Source organism: Cottoperca gobio, chromosome 16 (assembly GCF_900634415.1).
Source record: "Cottoperca gobio chromosome 16, fCotGob3.1, whole genome shotgun sequence".
Lineage (NCBI taxonomy): Eukaryota > Metazoa > Chordata > Actinopteri > Perciformes > Bovichtidae > Cottoperca > Cottoperca gobio.
This window is the reverse complement of record NC_041370.1, coordinates 24,332,642-24,354,117: the sequence shown is the minus strand read 5'-3', so window position 1 is coordinate 24,354,117 and position 21,476 is coordinate 24,332,642. Positions and strand designations below refer to the sequence as shown.

General features: G+C 39.3%; 1 protein-coding gene across 2 annotated transcripts in view; it reads left to right on the top strand.

Moving 5' to 3' along the window:
- The window catches only part of grik2 (glutamate receptor, ionotropic, kainate 2), a 204,499-nt gene that overhangs the window by 125,528 nt on the left and 57,495 nt on the right, over window positions 1–21,476 (top strand). For both annotated transcript variants that reach the window (XM_029451364.1, XM_029451365.1), the window contains exons 8-10: window positions 3,033–3,176; window positions 7,174–7,281; window positions 13,192–13,305. In XM_029451364.1, coding sequence (XP_029307224.1) covers window positions 3,033–3,176; window positions 7,174–7,281; window positions 13,192–13,305 — 366 coding nt within the window. The remainder of the gene's footprint in view (window positions 1–3,032; window positions 3,177–7,173; window positions 7,282–13,191; window positions 13,306–21,476) is intronic.

Below are 21,476 nucleotides of genomic sequence, written 5' to 3'. Positions count from 1 at the left end.
GACTGCTAGCTTCCTGGCGCTCAAACAAACATAGTAGTGTTGAACTAATGCAGGTTTGTGAAGGTTAAGATCAGGGATTGTCCTGACAAGTAAGGCAGCATTGGTAATGATTTCAAACACTGCATATGTTTACATGTCCTTGACAAGGACCTTTTGCAGGGATGCTAATGAGGACTTTCATGCAAAGTGTCAAGACAAACATTACTTTGACTATCAGTATAACAATTGATTTCATACTCATATCGGTCATTTTATATCTTATTGCTCCTTTGTCAATGAAAATAGTCCCCATGAAAAGTACTATTTACTCCTTTTAAAGAAACATTTGGTTAAAACTATCGAACCCAGCTGTGTAATTACAAAATGAAAGAACCTATTTTTAAAGATTAATATCTTGGGGGAATGGCTTGGGCTGGAAATACCACAAACAAGGTAGGGAAGTTGGAAACTATTGATGGATTAAGACACTGCAGGTTTTGGTGTTCTCATAGACTTGTCTGTCTATTCGATTAGTACTTTTCTTTAAATTCTCAGAGAATATTCAAGGTCCCCGTATTATTTATAATGATTTTGACTTTTTTGAATTTGACCTGTCCTCTTCCTCCATCTACATGTACAATGTCTCACATTGTACCCACAACAATTTTTATTTCAGTTCCAATTACATCCTGATGTCCAGACTATGAACCATTGCATCTATGTGAGCGTTATCAGCCCATTAATTGGCCGTCATCTGGTGTTTTTACTACTACTCTTCACTGCTGAAAGGGCACACTGCACCCACCACCAGGAGATAAGGTGCATATCCAACATTATGAAAAGGTTGCAGTTCCCCGACGTTTTACTTGATTACATAACTTTTCTTCTTGTACCACACCCGGATGAACTGCATCGTACACAAGGTTTAAAATGTTGGATGTCTATGATATTGTGTGGTAATTGTTGCGGGATGAACCCTTTAGAATAAATATAAAATGTTTTACTGATCAAGGTTATTCCTTTTCTCCTGCGTGGTCCACACACCAACATCTTCACTTGACAGTTTAACATGTAGCATGATCAATTCCACAACCACTGTTATATTGGTTATTTCTTTAACAATTATGAAGTCATTCAAAGTGGGACAAATCCATCTTTCACTGCTGGTTGGAACCCATATCTGCAAAACGATACTGCATAGCCCCCAACACACACACTTAACAGCCTCCAGGTGACACCCACACTGCAATAAATTCACACTCCTTTTGATTCAACACCTTCTTCTATCACAGATTATTTATACCTCACACTCCTGTGGGCACACACATTGAAAACAGTGGGAAGTTCTTGAAGGCAAGCTTTTTTGACTGTGATTGATTTTGAAACATCTCTGGACATCTCCTGTGCATGTGGAACCAGCTGCACACACACATTCACACATGTCGAAAAGACATGTCTTCCCAACGCTATTACAGCCAAACTGGCAACTTAAACTGCAACCTTCGGACGCTCAATCAGGGCCCAAATGGGGGGAAATGACAGGTTTGGGACTGATGTTTTCCTGCAGGACAATGCTTTCCAAAGCACCTTAGGGCACAATTTCCATGCAACAACTGAACAGAGCTGTTTTGATTGCTTTTCAATCAAGCGAGACAAACACTAATTAGATTTTTCTTTTTTGAGGAACTGCATAATTATAGGCTTCTTACATGAAGCATGGATAAGAGAGAGAGAGAGTACATTCTTGCAGCACACAGTCATACTGGCATATCGAGCTTGAGAGCATTTTTGTGTGTTTAATTTGCTTGAATGGTCTCCTGTTGCTGAATGACAAAAGAACATATCGACACCAGATTGTAAATGACATGGAGAAAATGCTTATTGCTGTCACTTCAACTCCCTGCTCTTGGTATCACGAGTGTCTTCATTCACTGTAGCCACTTTGATGTCCACATTAATCCTCACAACGGAGCTTTACCCAATTCTGCGGCTGAAAACACTCCTGTCATTTGTGCATCCAGCTTTACAGACATGAATTTATGAAGTGTGAACGTATTGCACAGAGCCCCCTGAAGGATCACAGAGGGATTTCTTTTTCTTTCGAAATTCTTGTTGGAGCTAGGCCTTTTGAAAGGAGTAATGAGCAATAATGCATAATGTAAAGTGTCAAATCATCCCTCCTATCTGTAGTGTCTGCAGAGTGTTATAACTGGACTGGACCAACACACAAACTGTTGATATGGATCAGGGGGATGCAACATGTATTGTGAAGGAATGCAAAAGTAGTTCAGAGCAAAATAACCCCAACAACCCTATTGCACACATATTTTACTCTACACTGTATGCATAAATGTACATATACAATAAGGGATTCTGAAAGGCTTTTAAGAGTTGGCTGCCAACCTTTGTTCTGTAAATTAGAGCTGCAGGTACCTTCTGCAGCAATATTGTATCTCTTGTCATTAGGTTTGCTGAATACTCTTGACTAGGATTAGGCTTTTTCAAAATACTTTGAGAGTTTACAGATGACTGGAAGAATATAACATTTGGAATTTGCACTCTAGCCCTTAAGGGACCTAAAAGCAATAATGAACTATAGGTCAGAATGAAGGAAATTAACAATGTTAAAAACGTAGCTATTAGCTCTGTAACTCTGAAACTCAGAATGACCTACTGTATATGTGGTGTCGCACTTACCACTCCCTCCTCTCCTGCTTCACCCTGCAGATCTCTGGACTACACATGGACTACAGGACTTTATTTATAGAGTCTAATCTGTATAGCTGATACAGTAAAATACATATATTTATAAATCTGAATATATTTCCCCTTTTCTCTCTTTCCTTTATTTCTCACTATTGTTCTCTCTCTATACTCAGTAATCCATACTCTGTGGAGCCATACACCTGTGTTTTAATGTGAGGCTTTGATTCTGCCATCATGATATTGATATTTCGCTGATTCTGAACAGATCCACGGCGTGCTGGTTTGTCGTGTGCTGTATTCCATGTTAATGACGCTCTGTTTCTCCCATCTCTGTCTCTGTCTTGCAGACGGACGCCGCGCTGATGTACGATGCCGTACACGTGGTGGCCGTGGCTGTGCAGCAGTCTCAGCAGATCACTGTCAGCTCATTACAGTGCAACCGACACAAGCCCTGGCGCTTCGGGAACCGCTTCATGGCCCTCATCAAAGAGGTAGCTTCTCTACCTGCTCCCCATTCTGTCTTCCTCCTCAACATACACAGCACCTTCACACAGTAAACACATGCTCTCAGGAAAGCAGACAGACAGAATGCAAATGAGGCAGAGGCAGTCAAGAAAGGCAATATGAATAAATAGAAATAATTTATCTGTGTATTTATTTATATGGAAATATTTTTTTGGTGTGTGTATACATATATACTCCCCCGAGGAGGGCAACCATCTTGAGCCTGCTCTCTGAATTTCAGCAATAATCACCCATGCAGAAACAAAAACACAACATTATTTAAATATTTGGTAATTGCCCCACAGTTCGCTGCTTTTCTGAATCTGGGATGGTTAATCCAGAGCTTTCTGTCTGTGGAAAGGCCGGGGATTAGGCAACCTATATTTAGGGCTCCCTACCCCTCTGTTCATGAGAAAACTGCAAATAATTTAACTATTTGATGAGGGTTTGTATGCAGATTGAGGCCACATGTATGTATTTATATTAAACTCACAGTTTTTCACTATGTAAATCTTATTTTTGCTTCCCTGACCCTACCCTCCTTCCCTTTCTTTTTTCCATCTTCTCTTAATCTGCTCCTTTTGGGCGTTTTTTTTAGTCTGATTTGAAGCTCTTTCTGCCCCTAGTCACATAAACAAATGACAGCATATATAAGACACTGTTTATCTCGATGGCTACAGTGCAGAGAAGTAATTGCCGATGGTTGTGCTAATCCAGAATGATGCTCTGCACACGTTTACATGACATTATCTTTGAAATACTTTCTCATGCATGATATTTACTGGACAGAAAGAGGCATATGTTATAAGAAATGGAATGTTTACACATTTGCTATAATTTGGATTGCACTCTGGATTCAGAATACCAATACAGTATATTAGAGAAATGTTACTGTATATGCTTACCAAATAAAGTTCATTACATTAAAATTAAAAACTTTAAAGCAAGATCAAATATATTGATTAGATTAGATTTATAGTGTTATTTGAACTTTATTTAAAAAAACAAGGTCTGTTGCTGTGTTACAAACAGTACATATGGATCTATAAGAATGAACAAAAAAGAGTATGAAGGGGTGCAACACTTAAAGAAGAATAGAAATAAAATGACATGTCTTCAGATTTCCATGACTTTCATTTAGCATATTGAAGGCCCGACAGGAATATTTGTTGATTTCTTTAGTGCCAAACCTTCTAATTGTACACAACATGTAATGCATTCTAAGTCATGCTCCCAGATGATTAACACATCTGAAGTTAATTCCCCCACTTCCTTTTACATTAAGGAACAAATATTTACATTTTTAATCCCACAAACTGCAGGGTTCTGATAATAAAAATACAAATAAGAAAACTATGTTGGTCATTCATCTCAACACTCCATTAGTGTGGGATATAATGAACACTGCAATGTTTACCCTTTGGCTTGACTTTAGACTTGGCCTAACTGTCCTGTATATGGAAACATTCCCCCTACTGAATAACTGATGTATTTAAGAACTGCACATACCCCCACAGTGCAATAGGGGCCAATGTGAAACCCAAGATCATTGCACTGATAGGAATCATATTAAGTGGACACAACTAATTCAAATACAGTATATTCTTCTTTTACTGGGTCATTTTGGAACTCCTTTGTGGACCTCTTGAGTTCAGTTGACCCCAGTTTCAGAACCCCTTTGCTGGCTGAATTGCAGTCCTTTGTATTAGCTCTCACCCTTGGTGCCTTTATTTTAGGATCTTTAGTTAGGCCAAAATCTTCTTGAAAGCCCCTGAACCACAGGGTCACTGAGCTGGTGTGTATTGAACAGTTGGTGCTTGGGACAGGAAACAAAAAATCAGCACAGAGAATTGAACTCTAACCTTTTCGAATCAAGTCAGACGCTTTAAAGTCAAGGTCATACTGTGCCTGTGATACAATAGTATTCGCCACTTGATGTTCAAACTGTTTTTACTGGTTCTGTCTAAAAAGTACCTTTTGTGATGTGTTTTCTTTCAAGTTGTAAATTAGCTTTTACCGACATACACAACAAAAGGGTTTTTAGTAATGTTGGGTACAAGAACAAGAAGAAAAAAGAAACTCAACCATTCAATAAATAAAAGCTATCAAGTTTAAATCTGAAAACAGAAAACGCAGCTAGTAGTTGCTTATGTCAACTGTCAAATGCTGCCACAAAAACATTTCATTTTAATAAGCAGCATTAAGTCAAGTCCAAGGGAATGATTAAATCAATATCTGCAGGACATTATTAATTATGAATATTTATTGGACTATCATTTCAGAACTGATAATGTTAAACTGAAACTAGGCAAATCAATTTTCCTCTATTAATGCAAAAAACATTAATAGAGGTACCAACAGCCTTACCTCAATATACAAGAGTTGAAACAAAGTGGGGAGTGGGGGGGGGCAATAGCCACACCCACATAATAATAATAATAATACATTTAATTTATATAGTGCTTTTCGAGACCTCAAAGCCTCTTTAATGTATGTAAGGGAAATGGGGGAAGGGGTTAGGACGAGGGAAGAAAGGGAAAGAGAAAAAAAAAAAAGAAACATCTTCGAACTTGACCTTCATTTTGATCTCAACTACACAAAACAGGCTTTCAGGGGAAATATTGTTCTGATGTTGCAGAAGGAAAGCTCACAAGGTCACCAAGGTCATCTGTTTTCTGAAGATATTTAATGTCCAGAAAGTTCTGTGGATTCTGTTAAAATGTTGTTCTTGAAAAAAACATATGCAAAGTTACATTTGGTCTTTAGGATGGCAGTCAAGGCTGGATTACCAACCAGGAAGAGCAGGCAACTCAGAATGCCAAGGGTCCTGAAAGCTCCAGGGTTGATGTCAGCAAATTAATTTAGAGTGCGCACCATTAGAGCCAAATATCAACTGTAATGATAGAGGCCTTAAGGTGGGTCTTGCTTCATTATCTGACATGGAAGCCCTGTTTTGAAGAGGTTCTGAGTGTCAAGATGTTGTTTAAAGGCTTTAATTACAACATGACAAACCGCTGGGACCTTTTGAAAGAGAATGGGAGAAACTCTGAGTTAATAGGAGACTTGCAGCTCATGTTTGCCTTCAGAGCCAGGCCAGATCATAGATTGTTCTAAAAGAAAAGGGTTCATCCTCAGTGTAGCCTGATTATGCTGAGTGAGGTTCATGGCAATTCACCAAAGAGTATTTTAGTATAAAATGATTACCGTAATCTTGACATGCATGTTGTTGCTATGACATGATGGTAGGACACCAAAATCTGAAGGAATCCTCTTCTTGGGACCATGAATATCTAGCATCCAGGAAATGGCCACCAGTATTAGTAGTAGTATCTTGAAAAGACAAAATGACAGACTGTTTGTAGAGTAACAAATACACATACTTACCTAAACAGTTGATATACGTATATAACTACCATTTTCCTTGGTTATAGTAGTTAATAATAATGTATTTTGAAGTAATCTGCAAACAGCACTGGTAAACAATGGAGAGGTATTCAGACACTGAGTCAAATGAGTATGAAAAATGCTTTCTAGAACAGTTGACTGTACTGAGTGAGTAACTTCCAGATCTGTGGCTCCCACTCATCAAATAAAAGATGGGGCCCGAAGTTCCCAGCTTCCAGTTGGAAAAGCTCTGTTATTATTTGCTGTACCTGGAAAAAAGGCTTTCCTGCACTGAACCACTTTCATGCTACATTGTATCCTATCACACCCCTAAATATCTGTAAAGATTGGGTAATAGCCTTCCAACTGTTACAAATACAGCCTGAGAGTCTGTGTGTCGGCATCTTGATACCAGGGGAGACTGTACAAACAGAAACCGTGTGTGAAAGAGCTAGAAATACTAACAGTGTATGTGTTCTCACTCCTTGACTGCTTTGCCTCAAACTCTGACATCAGAAACATATCAGAAAGTGGAGATTTAGACTTGATGCTGATGGTGGAATGTCCCCTCTAATATTCTCTCTGCCTCCCTCTCTTTAGGCTCACTGGGATGGCCTAACTGGAAGAATCACTTTTAATCGGACCAATGGCTTAAGGACTGACTTCGACCTTGATGTTATCAGTCTGAAGGAAGAGGGGCTTGAGAAGGTAGTGTGTCTTTAATTTGTGTGTGTTTGTGCACTTATTGGTTCACCTGGTATGACAACGAGATAATTAGAAGAGATACTGTGTATTAAATCAAGGTGTATATAACAGTGAATTATGAAAGATCAAAACAAACACAAACGATCTGCAATCGCAATAACATGTACGTGTAAATGCACATCTAAATGCTTATGTATGCATAGTCCATTAATGAAGGACTTTTAGGAAACACTTTGGCAGCCATATTGGAGTTCCACAAGTCACGTCTATCATTGACACTGAACTGCATACACCAGAGCTTTCTGTAGGTATCCAAATATTGATAATTTTGCCAGTGATGTGTCTATTTGTAGAAATAGTTTGCTCTCTTTCTGAGATGAGAAGATCGATATCAATCTCATGTTTGTGTGTTAAGTAATAAGCAAGCTGGAGTCAGGACGTGCTTTGACTGGCATAGCATAAGGACTAGAAACAGTTAACCTGGCTCTGTCTTGTGCAGTTCATAAATATGCGTACAACACCGCTTAACCTTATAAATGAGCATGTTGTATTTCTTTTGATTGTTGTTGTCTCTACAAAAAAACCCGAGTCTGGTCGTCATAGTGAGGTTGCCAGCTTTGGTACCATTGTGCCTTTACAGAGACCAAAACCAAAACCTGTGATTTCAATACTGCAATACCAAAGTTTGACCTGCAGACACTGAGAAAATTTGCCTCTAGGCAAAATGAACCAAAATCTTTCTTTCTTTAACCATAGAAGGTATTTGGATTGACATTCAAAAGGACACATTTTGCATTTTTCCGCCCCTCAGGGGAAGTTTCACTGAGATCAATGATCTTTTTTTCAGGAAGGCCCTGATCAAATTTAAACAGTTACACTTTTACACCTGGAAGCTGCCCAGCACGACCACAGTCTGATCTGCTTGCCACTCAGCAGCTCCACTGGAGCGGTTGGGGTTATGGGCGTTGCTCAAGGGCATCTCAGTGGTGGTAATAAGGGAGAACCAAGCACCGTTTTTCTTGCTTCCTGCTGGTCCCGGGATAAAACCTACAACCTCCGGGTCACAAGCTTGCTTCTCTAACCTTTAATCTTGTTGTTAGATCCATGTAGAAAGAACAAGCCCAAAGAATACGAAGAGAGATTGTTTTCTGTGTGAACTTAAAAATAACATTTGTGTGAGAGTGGAGCCTTCGGAATCTGGAATATTTCTAATATTCTAATAGCTAAGTAGACTCGTGCCTCACGAGACAAGTTGATCCTTTAACACCTCCTTTTGCTCAATTAACATACTGCCAAGTCAGCTGCAGAAATCAACAGTAATAAAGCAGTTTGTTTAGAAAAATGAGTATACAGCAGCGGCCCCTAATCCCCAAACTAATGTCTTGAAACTTCATAAATTCACAACACCATTGACAGTGTTTTAGAGTTGAGATGAAGACATGATGATAATGATGATAATACTTTGTCAAAGAAAGTTCAGTGTCACAGTGCCATGACAATCTTTTTTAGATTTGTTTCACTTGTTATGTATTTAACTGTTTTATGAACATTTACTGAAGATAATTTAATTTGCATTTTGACAAGCAGAATAGAAACACTATTTTATACAGTAATTTATACTGAAGACACATTGTAATAGTTTTATATAGTATAGTGCATTTCAATTAAGATTATCAGATCAAGACACAGTATAGCCAGTGAGGATCCAGGAACTCAAACTTCTCATGGGGCATTCAGACCAAAAGCAGGGGGGTGAGATCCAGAAAGGTCAGTTACACTAAATAGACCTATGAGTTTGATAGATTATTGAAGATGTTACAACTCTGGAAAGATATCTTCTCCTTGTGGCTCAGAAGATAGAGCAGGTCGTCCACTTATCACAGGTTTGGCGCTTTGATTCCTGGCTCCTTCTGGCCCAACGCTGCAGACTGTAACTTAATCTAACTTCATGTCAGTTAGAATGCATTATGTCATGGCATATGTTTGTGTACTATTTTGAATAGGTTCCTCTAGGTCTCCAATTTTCTTCTAGGAATGGCATCTCCAGTGTTCAGCAGTCAATTTAAGATTCATAAGATTATCAGCAGGAAGATAACCTGCTAACACTGCCGATAAAAATGATATTCTTGAATGCAACCACAAACACTTCACACTTCAGCTTTGCCTCTCAGAAGCTCCTGACCTCTGCTCTGTGTGCGCCTGCACCGCCATGAATAATTTACTCTCTTAATAAAAACCCCTTCAGAAGCCCTCCAGCCTCATGAAGCCTGAATTAAAGAGTTGATTTGCAATTACAAAGCCCATCTCTGGCCCTAGTCTGGGGCTATCAGAGGAGCCCTGAGGAGTGTGTGGCTGATGTGGGTTGGAGTGTTTGTGGTCCCTGTGATCAGGTCGGTGGGGTTGGATGGGGTGCAGGGGGGTTCTGACTAGGAGGCTTAGGTGTGGAGACTTAAGAGAGAGCTGAGAGAGGACAAGAGAAGCCTTGAGGCATGATCCAATGATCCTCTTCTTTCTACTTGCTACCCCAGGATGCGCCCCTCCTCCTTTCAGCCCTCCTCGGTGCTGTCCTCCACAAACCCTCCAAAAGGCCACGGGCCGATCCAGATCCTAGATCATCTCTAACATTATTCCCTGTGGGAGTCTAGAAGAAAGTGCCCCCTGACAGTGTTCAGGGTTCACACGGCTGTCAACAGTGTCCTCAGGGTGTTGCACATTATCCTCTGTATGTACCAAGACTAGAAAGAGAAGGAAGTCTGAGTTAGTATATGTCTATACTGTACATGTCTGGCTGTGTTGGTAGTGTTAAAGTTACATTTAGAAAAATGTCTTATCTTCTGTTAAGATACACGTAATCATATCTACCAGCCCGTATCCCTCGTAACTATGTTCACAGTGGAAGATTTAGTGTGTCCTGGAAGTAGTGTGTCATTCATGCAGGTGGAGGTTTGGCAAATCAAAGCAGCCTAGTATTGTTTTTTACATGAAAAAAGCGAGTACTGCCTAATACAGGGGTCGGGAACCTATGGCTCTTTCGATGACACAATATGGCTCACAGACAATTTTTTTTTAGTTCTCCCCTTTCCTTACCTCCGCTCTGTCTCTGACTGTAGGTGTGTTCGCACATGTGTGTGTCGGCAGTGAAGCCCCGCCCTTCACAAAACCCAGCAGAGGAGAAACTGCACAAAGCAAGCAGTAGACCGGGGGTGTCAAACTCAATCACAGAGAGGGCCAACATTAAAAACTGGGACTACGTCGAGGGCCAAACACGGTCCACATTTATTGAACAGGATTCACATATTGGATAAAGTGCAAAAAGATATGGAACATATTTAAGTCAACTGCAAACGGATTGCTGAGCAGTTCTGAGCTGCAAAGTCGGCAAATGCGCTCAGTTGATCAGCAGAATGCGCGGTCGGGAACACAGCGGTGGAGATGGGTTGTCAGTTTTTGGAAACACGTAGTGACCAAAGTTTCCTTCTGCATCCGAGTCTCCCACAGGCAGCTCGGCTCTCACTGCATCATACATGTCCGTGATCACACGGCCCTGAAGCTGGAACAGTGAGATGCTTCGTTATGTTGCACCAACAGGCCAGCTCACATCGTCCCAGAGATCTGTGGTTTCCCTTTGCTTTCCAAAAACGGCCAGATTTCCTCACGCAACTCGAAAAATATATTCAGCACTTTCCCTCGACTCAGCCATCGGACCGCCATGTTCAGAATGTATCTACACAGGAAGAGACTTACATTGACTCTTATAAAGTTTCCTGTCTGTGTTACGGTGCTTGTTACATGTTCCATCTCCAGAGCTTTACAACACAGCGCTCCCTGGTGTGTGATGCGGTGATACACCGTCAGCTCACCTGCACAGTTCTCCCGCTGCATCTTCTCCCGCATCCTGCACTAATCCGCTCTTTTCATCACATCGCAGGCTCCGTCTGTCGTCAGTCCCGTCAGTTTGTCCCGGGGCAGCTTCATTTCATTCACACATTTAGATACTTCCTCAAATATGTATTTTCCCGTGGTTGTGCCATGCATTGATTTAATTACCAACACCGGCAGGCCAGTTATGATAGACATAAGATATTTTCTCCCGAGTTTGACACTCGTGCAGTAGACACAGAAACGTGCTCATAAATAAGATAAATAACGTAAGCGTTTAGTTTATTTAATAAAAGAGCACGTGTTCAATGAAACACTGATACTGCTATTAGTTCTCGGAGACGTGTTATTCTTAAAAAATGCACGCGTAAAGTTGCATTCAAATCTATTAAATATATGGCTCTCAAGGAAATACATAAAAAAATATTTGACTTTTATGGCTCTCCCAGCCAAAAAGGTTCCCGACCCCTGCTATATACTATATTCAAACCCCAATAAGCTTCCAAAACGCTAGCTGAACGCTAATAACACGTTGAATAAGTTACTCCGTCGTCAGGGATAAGCTTAACATAGGTTACAAATAGTTTATCCACTCAGTTATCAATAAGTTGGCTGTAGGGTTCACCGTCAGCCGACGTAGGCTATATCTAACGTACCTCTACTGTATTCACGTAGGTATTCATGTACTGTATTGGCGTACTGTATTCAGTATTCACGTATGTCTAATGGAACGTAACTTATGTGTAACGTCTGCATAACTTATGAAGCACACGTTGGGTACGTCCGAAAATTTTGAACATGCTCAAAACATTTTCACAGACTCGTAACACAGCGTGCTCTTTTTTTAAGTTATATTTTTGGGCTTTTCATGCCTTTATGATAGTGAGAAGTGCAGATTGTGAAAGGGGGAGAGAGAAGGGAATGACATACTGCAAATGGCCACAGGTCTGACTCGAACCAGTGGCCACTGCAGCAAGGACTCAGCCTTTATATATAGGGTCACCTGTGCTACCGGGTGAGCTACCGGGACGCCCTCACACAGTGTGCTCTTAACGAATACTACTAATGCCTTACCTTATATAAACGTACACCAGCGTATTGCCGATATTTTGCATACGACATATTTTTGTATACGTTATGCATTCGTTGGGCATTTTGTATAAGTAAGTGATTAATAGGTTCGACATGCGTATCTGTATACGTTCACTTTTCCGATCCAATCCGATGACAAGGTGGACGTATTTGGACTCAAATTGTGAGCTATTTTTCGTATACGTTTCCCCCATATGGATATGTGTGACAGGGCCTTAAGTGATTGGATGTACAATCTGTCAATCAAACTCTTGCCATAGCCAATTGGGAGATGAACGAAGACTTGTTTTCCCTCAAGAGAAGCCTTCAGTGCTGTTGTTTTTTCACACGGCCCTGAAGCTGCAGGTTTAACAGTGTGATGCTTCGTTATGTCGCACAAACAGGCCAGCTCACATCGTCCCAGAGATCTGTGGTGTGTTTCCCTTTGCTTTCCAAAAACTTTCGTTCCATTCACACATTTAGATACTTCCTCAAATGTATTTTCCCGTGGTTGTGCCATGCATTGATTTACCAAAACCGGCGGGCCAGTTTTGACAGACATATGATATTTTCTCGCGGGCCGGATATAATTGCCTTGAGTTTGACACCCGTGCAGTAAACACTGAAACGTGCACATAAATGAGATAAATAACGTAAGCGTTTAGTTTATTTAATAAAAGAGTACGTGTTCAATGAAACACTGATACTGCTATTAGTTCTCGGAGACGTGTTATTCTTAAAAAATGCACGCGTAAAGTTGCATTCAAATCTATTAAATATATGGCTCTCAAGGAATTACATCAAAAAATATTTGGCTTTTATGGCTCTCTCAGCCAAAAAGGTTCCGACCCCTGGCCTAATACAATCATGCTTTTTCTATGTGTTGTGGCGTATTTTTTTTCTGTATGCCATCTGGATACATAAATCCTGGAACCAATTAAAAAAGTGTATTTTGTTTTCCAGATCGGTACCTGGGATCCTCCAAGCGGCCTGAACATGACGGACAACCAGAAGGGGAAGACAACTAATGTCTCTGATTCCCTATCCAATCGATCCCTGATCGTCTCCACCATACTGGTACTTCATATTTTCAATGCATCTATTTGATTTCTGAACTGTCGCTGCTACACCACTGTTCAGCAAATGGAATTAGCGTCATTAAGCGTCCTAAGTATCAAACTTCAGTCACCTGATATGCTACGGGCTTTGCTCAGTACAGCCACCCACCTAAAATAGTGATGCAGAAGGAAACCAATGGGAGGCTGATCTCACCGTCAGCTCTTTGGTAAAGAAGTAACACACAGACCCATTTGGTCAACATAAACCAGCTCTGCGCAGTTCACTTATGTTATCTAACAGTCTTCAAGATTCAAACAGTTACCTCTCACTGCCATTTTGGGCTGACAATGTGCAAATTAAATATTGCAGCTTTAAATGTCTGTTTATAGCCAAATCAAATTGTAATGGTGCTTTATGTGGGACCAATTATAGAAGCCTAGAACAGCTTTCAGCCACAACAGACTCCCTCCAAAGATGTCATTATTTTTAAGCTTTTCCTCTTGAAAAATCCTTCACTTCTTTGCCTGGGCTGCCCTTTCTGTTGATGCTGCTCTCCGACTCAATTGAAGTAGAGTACCCCAAAGCACTGCACTCCTAAATTGCCAGTTGACTTCACCACTGTGGAGGACTCCAATTTGGTAGGAGCAGGCTTAGGCAGGGAAAATTGACTGATTGATTGTCCAATAAGATTTCATGGTTTACGGCTTTGCCTCCTACCGACCAATTTATCAGGCATATTGTGTTATTGTCTCTCTTGCCAGTGGTGCCAAAATCTAAGGAATTCAAGTCTAAATTTGAGAAGAGGCAGAACATTATCTGGTATCTTCATAGCAATTATTTCCTTTAGTGATGTTGAGCATTGTAACAATGTTGCATAAAAGCTATTTAATTTGGCTTAAGCAGCAACTATGGAGGTCATGTCCTTGTAATATCCTTGTAATAGTCCTTGTCCTTGTATAGAGTTTGATGATATAATTATATCATTATACAGATATCACACAGGCTGTGGAACTAAATAAATCATAAATAAATGACCTCAAGTATTCTTAGCCAGAATTATTTAGCAGCTTTGAAACATCATTAAGTCCAAACTCAAGGTCTACTTACTAGTTTTACAAAGCTTTCAACCATATCACTCAGTTAGTTCACTTGACATGGATCTGTTGACATTTGGGCTCAGTAGCTGATATCATTTCACACATTGTTCAAGTCCCCAAATGGACCAGCTATGCAGAGTCGACTGGTACTTTGAGAGGTACCGCTTTGCCTGCTGGGCTCTGCCGGGGTACTCTTGGGTAATGTGCTGTATAGTGGGTAGACTATTAACATTTTTATAGAAATAATGCAATACATTTAATTACCACAAATGTATTGCCTAATGGAGGACCTGGAGCCGTTGTTTTTTCTGTCACTGAACGTTTACTTACCATATGTGTGTGTGAACATATGCATGCCTGTACCCCTACAAACAGCAGACTATGTGAGCACCATAACAGTAGAGGAAAACTTGTAGAAGCAAGCCAAATTTAATCCATTTATGATCCTGTTATTGAGGAGGCAAGCTAAAAAAAAAACAATATCAAGTAAATTGCGGGTTGTCATTATTTATCGTGGGCCCTTTTTTCCTTCCGCGCGTGCTGTGAAGTGATTGGATTGCAGTTATTAGCAAAGACTCTCCACGGCTATAATTGCCATATCAGGACTGAGTCATGGGGAGATGTGTGATGGCTGTGAGCAGCGAGGAAAAGAAGGGAGGGCTGACAATAATTGGGTTTGTTACATTTGATTGATGTACACTTTCATCCAGCTTCTCATCATTTTCTCAGGGATTATGTACTATAAAACATGATGTAATTACTGTTGAGATCTTGGCCTATCAACAGTTTATCTTCTTTGGAAATCACTCCCATAATGTTGCGGTGGAAATGAAGTACCTTTAGGCTAATGGCTGGAGCTGCAGATAATATACTGTGTAATGTCTTGGAGAGAGCAAGGAGCAGGCCTGCTTCCACTTCCACAGAAACAACCCATGTTTTATTAGTCACTGCAGGAAAAAGGTTGAACTACCTGCAGACTGCTTTAAAATACAAAATAATGGACACACTCAGGGATTGTGTTGCAGAATAATATACTGTACAATTATTTGACAATTTGCTCTGTTACAACGCAAAAAGGTCAAATAAGATAAGATAACAAGCGGCAGAAGCAGTTTATTCATCAAAGGACATTTAATGATTAAACATCTGTTGTTGTGCCAGCTGGGGGAATTCATATCATATTTGACATTTTCTAGTCAACCTCAAAAATATAGCTAATGTTACGCCTGCTGTCCAATAAGTCCTCCAAACGAGACAACTAAACACATTGTTTGGCATTGCCTTCTAAAATGAACCATATGTCCCGATCAGCAGGATGACGTAGATTACCTTCCAAAACTATAACACAAATTATTTATGTGATGTTGGTTAGAACTTCATATCTTCATATAAACTAAAGCCAGCCATCTTAGTTTGTCTCTCAATACTTCCGTTCTCCTCTCCCCTCGCTGCGGCCCATTGCTTCCTACTGGAATGTATCTTGAATCTTTTTTTCTAAAGGCTCAGTATTTTTCCTAAAATAGCTGGTCACTGTATTTTTTATCAAACATTTCCTCCTTCTGTGTGAGTGAGTATTTGGGGCAGCAGGGCGGTGTGTGTGAGATTCAGTCAAAAATAAACTGCAGTGTGTGTTCATGATAATGAAGGAACATGTCACCCAGTGCAACAGTGAGGCTCATTGATGTGTTTTTAATAGTTGTTTGACAACAATGGAGCGCTATGTTACAGAGGAAGAAGATACTTCAGGCTTTGATACACACTATATTGTTAGTAGAGACGTTGGACGAAAACCTGAATTGACAATAAGTCTTTATATAAAGATATTACACTGCTACAGCCACCTCCCCACGTCTCATATTTTTGGAAAATCTAAATACTGTTGGAAAAATGTAAAGTTGACTAATATGAATTTTTAAGGAGCCGTGCCTCATGCCATTGTTTGCATTGTAATATTGACACAGCCCACTGCAGGTTTAAGACAGATCAAAAACAACATACTTGAGTCCATAAATGTGTGCAGGTAAATAATTTCCCCCCGTTTATATTTTCAATGAAAAAACATTTCTAGTCTTCAATCTGAGCTAAAGAACTGAACACGGACATGTCTTGCAGAGCAGGATGGGAGAATGGGTTTGTTTGTGTCAGTAGGTGTTTAGTATGCTACACATTGCAAATAATTAAGTACAACTTAATGAATTATGTGACTTGTATTTACTTCTACTGTGCAATCTGTCAATCAACTATTGGGAATTCTAAAATAGTCTGTGTCCTTCCTTTTTACCACATCCAGACTAAAAGCATCTGAAAGCTAAAAAAAAAGAAAAAGAGAGCACCAGTAAACCCTGTGATTAAGACATTTGGCTGGAAAACAAAACAACCTCTGGTCTCTGATCCATTTGGCTGTCAATATTCAGAGCAACTGTTCTTGGATGAGACACCGGGAAATGCAAATAAGCCGATGCCAGAGCCCACAGACCTTCCAGCACGTATCACATCATGAAAGAGACAGATGTGGAAAGATAATTAATAAATAGGACCGGTTGCATTAATCACTACATCATACCAACACATAAGTACTGTAAAGGATCATTAAGCTAAAGGTCGGAGTTATCAAACATATGTTGTTAGTGTAACACATCCTGCCGATTATCTGCTGCGTGATGCTTCTCACTTTTCAATATGTCTGCAGGAGGAAATGTTGAGCATATGTGGGAAATAAACCAGATTGTAATACAACTATATTAAGTGAAATATCATAGAACAGACTGTAGTTCGTTTTACTAACATCCATTGAAATATTATCTCCATCAAAAAAAAAAAAATATCTTAATGTTGTCATGGAACTTTGTTAAGCACAATTTTATTTGTAATGAATCTGTCAGTTTTTGAAATACTTTAGTGCATTTCCAGGGCTTGGCTACACTACTACAGTGACACATTCTGTAAACATGCTATCATCCACAGATTAGTTTTATAATACATATGTTTCTATCTACTGTACATTAAATACTATATGTAGAACTATATATATACATACTAAACACTTATCTTTCACATGTGGGGAATGTCTCATCCTGAGCATAAAATGAAACCTAATCAAATCAGTCCAAGTCTAATATTCCAGCTAATGTAGGCTACAGTGTCTCTTTAGGCATTGACTGAATCTGTTTCTTATTATAGCTACATATAGAAGTTTCTTCCTATAAGAACATACCAACAAGGTAAAGTGATGTGCTGTTATCCAGAGAGACGTATCTTGTTAAAACTTGTGTAGTAATATCTAGTTATAACAATGCACAAGTCAGTATAAAATGCATCAGATTTAGATTTATTGCCAAGCAAACAGGGAATTTTCCATAGTGTTTTGATGCAGTAACAACAGTAAACTTAGTAAGATAAATAAATAATAAAAGCAACTACTATAACAGTCAAGACAAATACATAACATTTAAAAATGTAAAAGTATTCTAAAAAATATGTATAATATATCTGTTATTAAATTTAATCGCTGCACAGTTGTGTACAGGAATGTGCAACATATTGTCCATATATTTAAGCCATAATATATATATACTAAGGTGATTTACATTGTTCTCCGCTACAGTCACACTCAATGGAAGGGAATCAATATTACTAAAATAAATGTTGAAAATAAGGCAGTATCATTTGTTTTTGCTGAGGCACAAAAATCCTTGTTTTTAATTTATTGGAGAAGAATGGGCTAGATGTTGTGTTTGTGTTAAAGGAGAGTCTGCAGAGGGAAATGGAGGTGGTATAGCTTTAATTAGGTTTGCTTCACAGAGATACTCAGCTTCTCCTTCACTCTATCTTTTTAATTAAAGATGCACCGGCCCCCGTCTGCAACCAGCCTCGCTGCAGGACACGGGAGGGAGTGTGATTATTTGTCTCTGAATGTGTATTAAAGGATTCAGGGTAGGGTCAAACGTCATCATTGGTTATCTGTTATACAAAAAACGAATGCAGTTAGCTGGATCATTTTAATTTATTTCTCAAATCTACTTCATTTTCTTTCAGTCAGTTTTTCATTCAATCACTTTCAAAAATTGTTGCAAGCAATTATTAATATTTAATATAATAAAAAATCTTAACCACTAAGATACCTTTTAACTAGAAATGTTGAACCTTTCACGGTCACTTCAGGGCCTTTTTACACTGACGGAGTTTTCCTTGTTGAAAAATATGTTTTCACCACAACACTCTGATTCTATATTGCACATTCCTCAATGTGACTCCCAGTGGACTTTACAAAATCATTTTGATGTAAAACATTTCTTTCCTGCTTTTTAGTATTTCTGTAAGCTTCTTTTGGTAAACACCTTAGCTACTACATTACATATTGCTAATAGATTGTATCTTTTTGAAGATCACCGCAGACAAATGTGGAGTTTAAAAGCATCTTCTGTGCAACTACGTGGATCTTGAAAAGTGGGAATATATGATACAGTTACAGAACATGATTATGTGTGTGTTGCACAGAGAAAATGTAAAGTTACACTTGTTACAATTTAAGTTTTAAATTAAAGGCTTATAGTACGCAAAGTCAAATGTAATTATTTTTAATTTGAATTGATTGGAGGCACTGTAACATACAACAGTGTTGACCTGTATGTAAATCAATTTATACTATTTAGCTCACTGTATTATTTACTGTGATGAAATGTGTTGCATCTGGGACACCATAGAACAGACTGCACACACAGTGCATTAGCAACACATGTACTGAATGTAATCTTATTGGGCAATGTGCTCATGTGTCAGATTATGTACGTCACTGGGTCTGTGCTGATACGATTAATTGGGATTAAAGCATGTGTATAGCAGCTGGAGAACCACGCTGGTTGAATCAAAGCATTCCATTAAACATTTCTTTTGAAAAGATTCTCTTTGAAAATTCATAAATGACAGACATTGCTGAAGCTCGGTTGGTCAGTGTTGGCCTTAATCAAACCAGATTAAACAAATTGCTTGAATTATTGCAAATGTGTAATGATTGCATCAGAAGACGCTTTGGAGCTGACTAATAATCAGATTTGAGTCAGAGCGGCATACATCAAATTGTTGGATATCTAATTTTCTGCCATGGCACCACAATGTTCCACCGAGCCAAGTGAAAGCCGTGGGGCTAAATTCTGCAGGATTTTGTGAAATTTGTGAAGAGTGAAAAGTAACAGTTCTTTTATGTTGTGGCTACTTATCCAAACAAATATTAAAATTCCTCAATGGACCAATTCCAGCTCCACAGGTGGAAGATGAGAGCTTTTATAATGTCCAGGAAGAATCACAGGTATTTATGACTGTTCCACAGAGAAGTGCTTTTTGTTAATGTGCCCAGCAACACTTTATGATAATGACAGTCGTTCACAGTTGACAGAAGGTGAAAGATCATAAGCTGCTAATGGGCTCAAAATAGCTTCTTTGTGCTCCAGATAACAGTTTTTCCATCGCTTAACATGGCAGTAAAGAGAGACTGAGAGAAAATGCTCAAATTATAAAGAGAGGAATTAAGTTATAATTTAAAGGGAATTCACTGTCACCGTGTTCAAAGCCTCTCTACATATGAGGTATGTTGATGTATATCTGCACTGCAGGGTTGGGTTCAGAGCACGTTGCAGAGGCAAAGCGTTGAGTTGGTCTACGTCACAAAAATGCAGTTTAGCTTTATAGGAACTTAATTGTGTAGGAGACAGGGTTGAGCAGACGGCAAGTTACTGGAAAGCATTGGGCCTGGCAAATTACCATAACAAAATATACCATTTGGAACTTTATGTTGATATGTCAGCAATATTTTAGGGTAATAACCCAAAAGTCAAGAAGGGTGTTGGTGAATAAAACCATTTTCTTCCATTTTAATCACTGGTATCTTTCATGGACAGTGGTCATCGTATTGGTTGTGCATTAAAAGGTCACTAACAAATCAGGTAAAAGGTTAAAGGTCAAGCACTTTATGACACTGAACGTAAATCAAATCAAATCAAATGTATTTGTATAGCCCAATATCACACCCGAACACAAACTGGAAGCTGGTTCCACTGGAGAGGAGCTTGATAGCTGAAGGCTCTGGCTCCCATTGTACTCTTAGAGACTCTAGGAACCACAAGTAACCCTGCAGTCTGGGAGCGTAATGATCTAGTTGGTTTATAAGGTACTATGAGATCTTTAAGATATGCTGGAGCCTGACCATTAATTGCTTTGTAAGTCAGGAGAAGGATTTTGAATTCTATTCTGTATTTTACCGGGAGCCAGTGCAGAGCAGCTAATACAGGAGTAATATGATCCCGTTTCCTAGTTCTTGTCAATACACGTGCTGCTGCATTTTGGATCAACTGAAGAGTCTTAAGCGACTTTTTGGGACAACCTGATAACAATGAGTTGCAGTAATCCAGCCTTGAAGTAACAAATGCATGGACTAGTTTTTCTGCATCATTTTGAGACGTAGTGCTGCCATGACGTTTCATCTACAGTTGTATCGTGCTTTAATCACTGTGCTTCAATCAATATTTCCAAAAGTAACTGTGTTTAATGTGTTGAATTTACATTTTGACGTAGCGTGAAGGTAGACCACACTTACAGAAAAGGAGTTACACCCAGGCGACCTCTGTTTCGATTGGTTTCATTACTGAATAGGAGGATACTGCCATGCAGTCGCTGTGTTTCCATTGTCATTCACTGTGATAGAGAGCGGGGGTCACGGTGTGGACGTCATTGTTGGATGTGTGTTACTGAAAGAGAGATTACAAAACCTTTCTTCAAGATGTCTTCCCTCTCAACGATCTCCACCGACATCAGAAACTTGTTGGACAAAACATAGACAGCCCAAGCTGACCAACCATGGCTCATGGGTGCCGTAAACCTTTGACACATATCTTGAAACTATAAAAAGTCTGTGTAATGTCCGATAGCAACAGCCATAAACTGAATGTAATCTGGTTTTTAATCTGTAATTCTTCCCAAATTCATCTTCAAGTCTAAAGTAACAAAAACAAACATTGTAATGTTATAGCAGAGGGAATTTCAATTCATAATTGAGTTAGGAGGTTTCGCTTTTCACCGACTCTTCTCTAAGCAGGCCTC